Raw genomic sequence first — 12,263 nt, forward strand, 5'->3', positions numbered from 1 at the left:
CAGACAAGTCGATAAATATGATGGAATAGTACATAGCAGTGAGACAGTATAAAATCATGAAGCATGTAACAATGTGGATGAACCTTGAGGATATTATGCTGAGTGAAATTAGCCAGAAACAAAAGAAAAAATACTGTATGTTCACACTAATGTGAGCTAACATTAATGAGTGAATTTTGAGAATTAAAATTGAGAACACAGGTTATCAGGAGATAGAAAAATGATAGAGATTGGGCATTTTATGCTGAAGGAGTGCAGAATATTCAGCAGGACTGATTGTAAAGATTCAGAAATTGATAGCATAATACTATCTGATGGTTGTACAATATTGTAAGTACACCGAAGCAAGCTGAATGTGAGTATGGCTGAGGGAGTAGGGCTGGAGGCATGTATGATACCAGAAGGAAAGATAGAGGATAAAGACTAGGACAGTATAACTTAGCAATGCCTAGAGGGAACAATGATTCTTATACACGTATAAGAATGTTTTTGCAGGAGGGAAAACAAATGAACGTCAACATTGTAAGGTGTTTAAAATGAGATGATATACAGGAAAAAATACACAATCGATGAATACTAGGGTCTATAATTAACAGTCATATTGTAACGTGTTTCCATTGAATGTAGCAAAGGCAATATGCCAAAGCTAAATGTCAGTAAGTGGGGGAAATGGAGGTGGGGTATGGGTTTCTTTTTTTTTTTTTAACTTTTTTTATTGTATAGTATAATTATTTACAAAGCAAAGGTATAAAAAAGCAATAGTTTTCAATGCACTCTTCAATAAATGGTCACAGGAAAGATCCCAGAGTTTGTCATGGGCTACCATACGATCCTCTCATATTTTTCCTTCTACCTGCTCCAGAATAGAGGCTAGATGGCTTAAATATTTTTTTATCATCACAATCAACTTGTTTTCCTTCTTTGTTTGTGAACACTAACATATATACAAAAAAGCTATAAATTTCAAAGCACAGTACCACAATTAGTTGTAGATCATATTTCAGATTTTGGCATGGGTTACAATTCCACAATTTTAGATTTTTATTTCTAGCTGCTCTAAAATACTGGAGACTAAAAGACATATCCATTTAATGATTCAGCATTCATATTCAGTTGTTAAGTCCTATCTTCTATGTATAATTCCATCATCACCTTTGATCTTTCCATACCTCTCTTTGGGGTTGTTTGAGATATGACAATCCTAAATTTTTGCTATTGGAAGGGTCTGTCACTAATATGGGGTAGGGAGATGGAACTATCTGATGTTCTGGAGAGGCTGGGCTAGGTTTCAGGACTTATCTGGACCAAGGACCCATCTGGAGGTTGTAGGTTTCTGGAAAGTTACTCTAGTGCCTGGAACCCTTGTGGAGTCTTATATATTGCCCTAGGTGTTCTTTAGGATTGGCTGGAATGGTCCTGGTTGGGGGTTGGCAGGTTATGATAGGTAGCAAGGTCTACCTGAAGCTTGTGTAAGAGCAACCTCCAGAGTAGCCTCTTGACTCTATCTGAACTCTCTCTGTCACTGATACTTTATTAATTACACTTCTTTTCCCCATTTTGGTCAGGATGTAATTGTTGATCCTACGGTGCCAGGTCTGGATTCATCCCTGGGAGTCCTCTCCCACGTCACCAGGGAGACTTTGACCCCTGGATGTCATGTCCCATGTAGCAGGGAGGCCAATGATTTCACTTGCAGAGTTGGGCTTAGAGAGACTGGGGCCACATCTGAGCAACAACAGAGGTCCTCCAGAAGTAACTCTTAGGCATGCCTATAGGTAGTCTAAGCTTCTCCACTACCTACATAATGAGCTTCACAAGAGTAAGCCTCATGATCTAGGGCATCATGACACATTTTGACACAGTATCAGGGGATTCCCTGATGGTAAGGTTTAATAGTTTCATAGTCTGTCTCCCCTCCCTCAGGGGACTTTGCCAATATTTTTTGATTATCTGCTTAATATACTCTAGGGTGTTTCCAGGCATTACAATAATCTATACAGGATTAAAAGACCTCTTTCTTATTCTGTGCTCCCTGTGTTTCATTTGTTCAAATGAGCTATACAGATAGGTTGAATTAGATTATGCACTACAGAAAATTTCAGTTCCAGATCAAATAAACCTTTCTTCCATGGTCTCAAAGAGTATGTGTCATTCTAAAATATAGACACTGTCTTGGGGTATGGGATTTTTTGCGAAGAAATGGAAATATCCTCATATAGATTGTGGTAGTGAAAGCATGACTATGTTATTATACCTGGAACCATTGGTTTTTCACTTAAGTTGGATTGTATGATGTGTAAATAAAATTGCTTATAAATGAGCAGAGAGATACAAGCAATGGAGAAAATGTGGACAGAGAAATGTACCTATCACTGTTAGTAGGAAAGTAGAGAGACAGAGCCCCTCTGAAGAGCAGACTGTGTGCTGACTACACAAGAGGCTAGGGGTGGGGTTGCCATATTATCCTGTAACCCCATAGTTAAGTGTATACTTGGAGGGACTGAGACAGTGGACAGGAATGGGCATTTGCACATTGTGTTTCTGGCAGCAGTGTTCATGATTTGCAATGGATGGAGGTCAAGTGAAGAATGGAAGGGGAATTGTAGTGTACACTTACAATGGACTATTGAGTGGCTGCAAGAAGGAATGAAGTTCTGAAGCATGCAACTAGGAGAATGAAACTTGAGGAAAATATGTTGAGTGAAATAAACCATAAATGAAAAGACAAATATTATGCTTCACTAATATGTGCACTATAATGTGCAAACTCTGAGACTTGAATTTGAAAGCATAGGTTATCATGTTGGGGCCTACTGTAAAGATTCCTAGATTGTAAGCTCTTACAGCAGTCACATCAATTCTGGAGTTGTAACTGTTGTTTCTAAATTCTGAGACGCTGAGCTCTTTGTGTATAACCTGGCCATTCCCTGGAACTTTGGCTGTTTGTGTGACACCTGATATGCACAGCTACAGTTTAACAGCTATGAAAGTCAGCATTACCCCATACAGCAACTGTTAAAAACACTGAAAAATTTATCAGCTTCAATTAGAGATGTGTATGAAGTTGATCTGGGTAGCTCTAATGTGAAACAGACTAAAGGGTAAAAGATGATATTGACTGTGTTTTAAAAGTTCAACTTCTGTGTGAGACCAAAGGAAGAGATGTTTTTTTAGTGCAAAATATATTTTCTGTTGCACACTATCTAGTTTAACTTGTATGGCCAGTTTATTCAAACACTATAATCATATGGAACCTTTAATAGGGCGTGATATCTTGTTGGTTTGTACACGTTGGGTGTGATGCCCCAATACATCCCCAGAGTAATCTGAGCAGAACATTAAAAAAGTAATTGCAAAGACCCCTTAAGGAACTGTGGAAAAAGGTGGAAATATTAAACTTCCCCACCTGGGGAATTCCAGATATTCTCACAAGCATTTAGGGACTATCAATGTAATAGCCTCAGCCCTCAATCTTGGGGCTTGCCCTTATGAAACTTATTCCTACAGAGGAGAAGCTAAGCGTACTTATAATTATGTCTAAAAGTCAGCCCCAGAGAAACTTTTTTGTAGCTCAGATGTGGCCTCTCTCTCTCTCTCTAAGCCAACTTGGTAGGTAAATCCACTATCTTACTCCCACACACACACACATGGGATATGACTCCCAGGGGTGTAAATCTTCCTGGCAACATGGGACATGACTCCCAGAGATGAGCTTGGCCCTGGCATCCTGAGAAAGACTGAAAGTGTTTCACTTCTTCCTTTCCAATTTAGATGCTTTTTTTTCTTTTCCTTGCCTAATTGTTCTGGCTAGAACTTCTTGCATAATGTTGATTAACAGTGGTGACAGTGGGCATCCTTGTCTTGTTCCAGATCTTAGAAGGAAAGTTTCAGTCTTTTGCCATTAAGTACAATATAAGCTGTGGTTTTTTCATATATGCCCTTTATCTTTTTGAGGAAGTTTCTTTTTATTCCTATTCTTTGAAAGGTTTTTATAAAGAAAGGTTGCTGGGTTTTGTCAAATTCTTTTCTGAAATTGAAATGATCATGAGGTTTTTTTTCCTCTATTGCTTTTTCCATGGTGTATTACATTAAATGTAATTCACCCTTGCATAACTGGGATAAAACCTACTTGATCATTGGTGTGTAAGTCTTTCAATGTGCCGTTGGATTCAATTTGCAAGTATTGAGGATTTGCATCTATATTCATAGGAAAAATTAGTCTACAATTTTATTTTCTTGTAGTATCTCTATCTGGCATTGATTTTACGATAATGTTGGCTTCATAGAATTAGTTAGGTAATGTTCCCTTCTCTTCAATTTCTGGGAAGAATTTGAGCAGGATTGTAGTAATTCTTCTTGGAATGATGATAGAATTCACCTGTGAAGCCATCTGGTCCTGGGTTATTCTTTGTTTGCAGTTTTGTGATAACTGAGTCAATCTCTTTATTATAATTAGTCTGTTGAGGTTTTTTATTTCTTCTAGAGTCAGTGTAAGTCATTTGTATGTTTCTAGGAATTTTTCCATTTCATCTAGGTTGTCTAATGTATTGGCATAGTCATTCATACTATCCTCTTATGAAACTTTTTTCCTGTGAGGTCAGTAGCAATGTCCCTCTTCTCATTTCTGATTTTATTTATTTGTGTATTCTCTCTTTTTATCATTGTTGTCTAGCTACGTGTTTTTCAATGTTTTTGGTATTCTCAAAGACCCAACCCTTGATTTTGTGGATTCTCTCTATTGCGTTTTTTATTCCCAATTTCATCTATTTCTGCTCTAATCTTTGTTACTTCTTTCTTTCTGTTTGCTTTGTGATTTCTCTGCTGTTCTTTTTCTAGTTCTTCCAGGTGTGCAGTTAGATCTTTCATTTTAGCTATTCTTCTTTTGAAATGTAAGCATTTAGGTCTACAGATTTCCTTCTCAGCACTGTCTTTGCTGCATCCCATAAGTTTTGTTAAGTTGTGTTCTTATTTTCATCCATTTGAGATGTTTACTGATTTCCCATGCAATTTCTTCTTTGATCTACTCATTGTTTAAGAGTATGTTATTTAACTTCCATATGTTTGTGTTCAACCTCTTTAGCTCACTGTTCACCCATCTCTAGCTTCTATGTATCTCTTAAGTCCCCTATATTCTATAAGCCTCTGATTTTACCTTTGTCATGGCCATAAAAGTGGAGTCATACAGTATCTATCCTTTTGTGTCTGGCTTATTTCATTCAGCATTATGTCCTTAAAGCTCATCCATCTAGTTATGTGCTTCAGGACGTCATTTCGTTTTACTGCTGCATAATATTTCATCATATGTATATACCACATTTTGTTAATTCATTCATCTGTTGATAAGCATTTGGATTGTTTCCATCTTTTGGTGATTGTGAATAACACTGCTATGAACATTGATGTGCAATATCTGTGTCACTACATTCAGCTCTTCTGGGTATATACCAAGTAGTGCTATTGCTGGGTCATAGGGAAACTCTATATTTAGTTTCCTAAGGAATTGCCAAACTGTCTTCCATACTGGCTGTACCATTATACATTCCCACCAGCAGTGCATAAGTGTTCAAATTTCTCCTCATCTTCTCCAACATTTATAGTTTCCTGTTTGTTTAATAGCAGCCATTGAACTTCCATATATTTGTCAATTTTCCAGTTCTCCTCCTGTTAGTGATTTCCAGCTTCATTCTATTATGTCAGAGAAAATGCTTTGTAAAATTTCAATTTTTAAATTTAGTGAAACTTTGTTTTTTGATCCAACATGTGGCCTATCCTAGGGAATGATCCATAATCACTTGAGAAGAATATGTAGCCTGCTGTTATTATGGTGTGCAATATTCTGTATATGTCTGTTAGGTCTAGTTCATTTATCATATTATTCAAACTCTGTTTCCTTATTAATTCTGTTTAGATGTTCTATCTATTGATAAGAGTGGTATATTGACATCTCCAAATATTATTGTAGAGACATCTATTTCTCTTTTGGTTTTGCCAGTATTTGCCTCATGTATTGAGACACTGCTCAGTTTTTTTCTGTTCATTTCTTTATCTGTAAGAATTTGGTTGTCCGATCTTTTAGCTCACTGATGCTTTCTTCTGACTGTTCAAATCTGGTGCTGTGTGCCTCTAGAGAGCTCACTGATATTTTCTTCTGACTGTTCAATTATGGTGCTGTGTGCCTCTAGAGTATGTTTAATTCTCTTCTATTGTGCCTTTCACCCCATAATTTTTTGTTAGTTTTATATTTATACTTGTAAATTCTTCTTTATGCTCACACGATATCTTCATTAATATCATTTATCTCTTTACCCATATTTTCTTTCATCTCCTTGAATTGATTCAGGAGATTTGTTTGAATTTCTTTGATAACTTGTTCCAAATTCTGTGCCTCCTCTGAAGTTTCAATTTGTTTCCTTGACTGGGTTGTATCTTCTTGTTTCTTAGTATGGCTTGTAATTTTTTGCTGATGTCCAGGCATTTCATTATCTTGACTAGTTTATTCTGAAGGTCAGCTTCTCTCTCTTGCCTAGGATTTTATTGTTGATGGCTTTGTGTTAAGTCTGTTTTTTGATGTTTATTTCACCTTATTCTGGACTTTTGTAATAGCCCATGTTTGATGAGATTTTTACAGCTCTTCGTCGGATTCTTGCCTTAGATATGTGGTACAACTTTTGAGATTGTACTTCTGTGCAATTGTTTCACTTCCAGGAGAAAGCTTCCTTTCCTCTGTTCCTTCTCCGGGGATCTTGACCTGTCCCGTTTGGTTTTGTGCATAATTTTCTCCTCAGTCTCTATGATTGTTTAAATTCTCTCCTTTACTCAGCGCCCCAATTTCCTTGCACTTTACAGTTCTGGGAAGTTTCTGTTTTACAGCAGTTCAATTTAACCACCACCCCTTTTCTTTCTCTCCCTGAGGCACTTTTGTTTCTGGTTTTTTTCCCCCTGTTAGTGTATCCTGCCCCTGAGATCCAGATGGGGTCAATCCAGAATGGTGGGTCACTCCAGAAAAATCCATTTTGCATTTAGGTGGTCAAGCCAACAGAAACTGGATTGAGTGAGTGGAGCACTTTGAGCTGTGGCTTCTCTTCCCCCACCTGCAGGGCCTTTATGCATGTGGCACCCCCAAGTGGCTTGTGTTCCATCCAGGGTCTCTACAGATTTGGGACTTAGTGCCTGGATATGCATGGGGTTCCAGCACACTCCTGTGAGTGGCTCTAAAGTCTGTGGCTATGGTAGGAGGGAGAGATCTTGGCCTCTCTGTCTCTGAGGGATTCCCAAGCTTTGCAGGACTGAGGGGAGGGAGTGGGATCAGAGTTCCAGGGCAGCAATTTCCTACCTGGTATTTTTCTTTTTCTTCACTTCAATACTTTTTGTAGAGTCCTTCTTCAATCTCTATCATCCTCCAGAGTTTTAAGCAAGTGAGGTTTGTCCTTTGATTCGCTGAATTACTGGGGAGCTTTTTCAGGGGATGTCTTATATCACCATGTTGTTAATGTTACTCTCAGGAAACTCTAATCACCCACAAATTCTCCGTTTAACATTTTGGTTTCTTTTTCCACATAAAACTTCTTTGAAAACAGAGCAGACCATGATATAAGACCAAGTTTGTTCTAACTGATCTATTGGAATTGAGCAGATGTCCCATGCAGCAAGGTAGTTCCTACGGCTGACCTTTGACTTTTAACTGTGGTACCTTTCCCTGCCTTTGCACCCTTAGGGACAACCAAGAAACAAAGGAAATCTAATTCTGCACTGTGGAAAAATTGAACAGTTTGCCTCTATTTCTGCAGTTGGTTTTAAAGTAGTGGGGATCAGATTAATCTGATATAGCCATAACCCCATCACAATCAACCCTCAGCTTATTTCAGCTCCATCAGCATATTTGTCCAACTTAGAGGTCTGTCTTATGGCCATGGGATAGAGAAAGGCTCCACTGACAGGGTGGAGATTAAACCTTTGACCTTTGGCATAGTCTGACCATCTGAGCTATGCAAGATATAGGCTAGTGAGAAGAAAACTTCTCAAATGTTATAGGTGTGGGCACCCCATTTCAGTGAAAGAGAGACATGATCCTAGAGGCTCAAGTTTGGACAAAAGTCATGTGAGTAAATGAGCTAACAAAGAAGTGAAGATGGAGACAGAAGAGCAGAGAATTTCCCCCCATCCATCTATTTAACCCATCCTCAAACTTGTCAGAATCACCTTTACTGGCTGACAGAAAAAGAGTAGCCAGTAAAACAGAGAGTTTAGGCATGTGTATGAATAGGCATGGGGGCACACTATTAAGGAAGCTGAGACTAGAGACAACATCATGAAGTAGAGGTGATGATCAAATGGGAATCTCTGTTATCTACCTGCACACTGGTTGGCCTTAACTAAGTGCCATAAATGCTCAATAAATGTGACCAATCCTACCTCTCCTGCTTTCCCTCCTTTCCTCCCTCCCTCCATTCCTTCCTTCTTCCCTTCCACTGTTTCTCTATAGTTTTGGATGATCAGAGCAGACAGACAATATTGGTCAAGAACTTTACTTCAACTTTCTTTCTGGAAGATGGCTCAGAGGATATTAACAGGAAAAGCCCAACACACCGTAAGGATCTTTTTTCCTCTTATATTTCTCTTATTTTATCCTTCATCACTGTCACTCAGTTCCCAGAGAAAAAAAGATGTATTTTTATGTATCCATTTTAGTTATATTCCTGCTCTCCAGTAGATACCCAGCCCTCTTTTCACATAAAAAATCATGTGGCAATGTCCATAGAAATGAACCCACTGGGTATTTAAAATGGCTTGTGTGATGAAACAAGATTTAAAGCTGTTTTCACTGCCAGCAAGCAAGCAGCCCAGCTTTACTGTTCTCTCAGTGAAAGTCCCTGTCTGTCCAAGGCATCCCTCTTTGAAATGAACACTGAATGTTTTCTAGGAGAAAGTAATTGAGCTAGACGCTGACCCACACAGAAAATAGGGTAAAGTACAGGTGGTGGGACAGAGATTTCTTGTTTGCACCTGACACCAGTATGATGTCTTTTTGTCCAGGTTCTCGTCGTGACACTTTATCTTCTACATTTTCTCTCAGAAGTGAGGACCTAGATAACCTCAACTTGGAGCATTTACATTTTGTGCCTGAAACTATGTAAGTATTTAACCCTAATATCTTTTAATGCCTTCGTCCTTCCCCTGTTTAAGAGCACAGTCTCAAGATATTCATATTGAAATTCTGACTTCACTAAGTACTAGTTGTTTTACCTTAGACAAGTGATTCAAGCAATCTGAATCTGTTTCCTCATATGTATAATGGAGATAATTGTAGGACTTGGCTCATAGGTTTGTTGTATTTATTGAGTTTATGTATTTAAAGTACTTAGAGCAGTACTTTGCTCTCAAAGTTAAGTGTTAGATATGCTGGCAGTTATTATTGTTAATATTACTATAAACAATTAATACATATCAATTTTTATTTCAGAGGACTTGTTTCTCCATTGTGGTGCCTTAATAATTGGTTGGAGAAGCTAATAAAAAAAATGGGCACTAGGGGACTAGGTAGCAAATCTAAGGAAGTCTGTGTCTCCAGTCATACTTCTTTAGAATATTCCCAGCAGACAAAACTCACTTGTTTTGAGTTTCATTAAGAAGATCAGTTTGGAATCATTTAGAGAAACCTCAATTCCTGGACTGTTCATGGGAGGCAAATCTCATATGAGTGATGTGGGATCAGCTTAAAAACAAATAAAACAATTATCCATGATTGAGTAGCCAAAACTGCTCCTATTTTCACCTATTTTCAGTTTCTCAAAAAAACAGACACAGCTAGCAATTACCGGAGTTTTCTGGAGCCTCCCATTTCTTCCTAATCCCTTCTACCTCACTATTGCTTTAAATTCACATCATATGTCTCAGGTACTTACCTAATGAGTTTTGATCAGTGATGTGCTGGCAAATGTTTAACAACCAGGGCTCTGGAGAAAAGAAAAACAAAGTCCTGATTCATTTCAGGCATAGACCCTCCCACCATGGCTTATTTCAAGCTGCTGATGTGATGTCACTGAATGTGGAGTTGGGAAGAGATATGCTTAAGAGTCTTATGCAAGCTGGTATAAATAGACTACTGCCCAACACTGGTCTGCATGTTGACAGCTTGGAAGGGATACAATTCAGTCACATTGAACAGATGCAGGAGACTCAAAAACTGCCTGACTTTTTTATTGTGTACATATTTACCTTCATCAATGATTCCTTTCCCAAAAATGTGTGGTTACTCTGTCCTTTGATGTGAAAGTATACCAAGGGAATCAGACATCTCTGAGAACAGTGCAGGCGTAGCATTCATGATACATTTTTTTTTTTTTTTTGGCATGAGCAAGCACCAGGAATCGAACCCGGGTCTCCGGCATGGCAGGTGAGAACTCTGCCACTGCACCACCACTGCCTGCCTTCGTGATACATTTTTAATCTGGAATCCTCAAAAGTTATTTATGAGAGAAAGTCAGTAACTCTATTTCCCTTTATTACATGTAGAGAAAATATTATCCACTCATATCGGAGAGCCTCCAAAGCTGAACGAGTTCATGAATGCTGATTCTTTATTATGAATTGCAATCTTACTTAATCCTCCAAATGGGGTAGACACCTCTTACAGCTAATAAGCTAGTTGTTAACACAATAGGACATCTACATGTGCCTTTCAAGAATGCTACAGCTTGTGCCTAACCCAGAGGAGGCCTTCTCTCAGTGTTTTTTGACCATACAGATGAAGGCAGTTTCCCAATGAGAGCAACACCTCTTTAATGCACCAATGTCTGTTCTCTTCTTCCTTTTGGCCAATTTCAGACGCTTTAAAGAAAGGTGCGTCATGAACAACTATTTTGGAATTGGACTGGATGCTAAAATCTCCCTGGAGTTCAACACCAGAAGAGATGAACACCCAGGACAATACAAGTAAGGAAAAGAAATTGCCCTCCTTACACACAAACACACAATCAGAATATGTACACACAACCTACCTCTCAGGCAAGCAACTGAAAGAGGTACTTTGGAAGTAAAATGTATCTGTTCAAGGATAGCAGAGTGGAACAACTTGCCCCAAATGTTGGACAAATGTTGTGATATCTCTGTGCTACCATGCTGAACTTGCAACTAGCCCATTGTCTTGCTGTTTAAATGCAGCTACCTGTGTTATTGTTATTGAGAAAAGATTACGTTGAATCGATTCAGTAAATTTCGTATCTCTGTCTGTGAGAGCTTATGTAACTTCAGATCTGTTTTTCTTTGCAAAATTGCAAATATCAAAGATCACTCTGTTGCTTCTTGATGTTCCTAAAATGCTTCCACTGGACTCATTCATTCCACCCCACCCAGTTTGGCCTGCTTGGTACTTTCTGGGACTTTTGTACCACAGATATACCCTAAGATAGCCTCAGAGTTCTTGTGATAAATTGAAACGAAAAGTAAAAAGAAGCATTTCCCCACCACATGCCACTAGAACCTCTTTCTCAGAGCAGAGAATTAGGAAGATGTGCTGGATCATGAGATCAAAGTTTAGACTTCTTTAAACCCAGGAAAGGTTGCACTTCTAAGGTTGAATTTTTTTGACTGATTAGACCTAAAAGCATGCAAATCTAATAATAACTTATTCTTCACTACTGCCATTCTGTAACTTGAGAATTACTTTAAAAAAAAAAATCAAGGCATATTTTGCATATTATATAATTTAACATTTACAAGTGTATAATTCCATTTTTTTTGGTAAATCTACCCAGTTGTGCAACCATCACCATAAATGAGTATTAGAATATTTTAATACATCCAATATGATCCTTCATGCATATTTACAGAAATCTATTTTCTATCTCTATAGCTTTGCCTTTTCTGGATGTTTCATATAATGTAATCATACAATATGTGGTCTCCTGTGTCTGGATTCTTTCATCAAGCATAATATTTTTATTTATTTATTAATTTAAAAAAATTAACAACAAACAAGAACAGTAACATATCATTCCATTCTACATATATAATCAGTAGGTCTTAATATCATCACATAGTTGCATATTCATCATTTCTTAGAACATTTGCATCAATTTAGAAAAAGAAATAAAAAGACAACAGAAAAAGAAATAAAACGATAACAGAAAAAAAAGATTATACATACCATACCCCTTACCCCTCACATCAAGCATAATATTTTGAGGTTCATCCATGTCATAGCATTTAACTGTAGTTTGTTTCCTTTTATTGCTGAATAGTATGCCATTATATCATGTTTCAGT

At 37.8% G+C, this 12,263-nt stretch overlaps 1 protein-coding gene across 1 annotated transcript in view; it reads left to right on the forward strand.

Annotated features, from left to right (window-relative positions):
* The window catches only part of DGKK (diacylglycerol kinase kappa), a 185,903-nt gene that overhangs the window by 153,880 nt on the left and 19,760 nt on the right, over window positions 1-12,263 (forward strand). The window contains exons 18-20 of the mRNA XM_077147019.1: window positions 8,483-8,587; window positions 9,034-9,130; window positions 10,825-10,932. Of these exons, the coding sequence (XP_077003134.1) occupies window positions 8,483-8,587; window positions 9,034-9,130; window positions 10,825-10,932 (310 nt within the window). The remainder of the gene's footprint in view (window positions 1-8,482; window positions 8,588-9,033; window positions 9,131-10,824; window positions 10,933-12,263) is intronic.

The sequence above is a fragment of the Tamandua tetradactyla genome, chromosome X (assembly GCF_023851605.1).
Source record: "Tamandua tetradactyla isolate mTamTet1 chromosome X, mTamTet1.pri, whole genome shotgun sequence".
Lineage (NCBI taxonomy): Eukaryota > Metazoa > Chordata > Mammalia > Pilosa > Myrmecophagidae > Tamandua > Tamandua tetradactyla.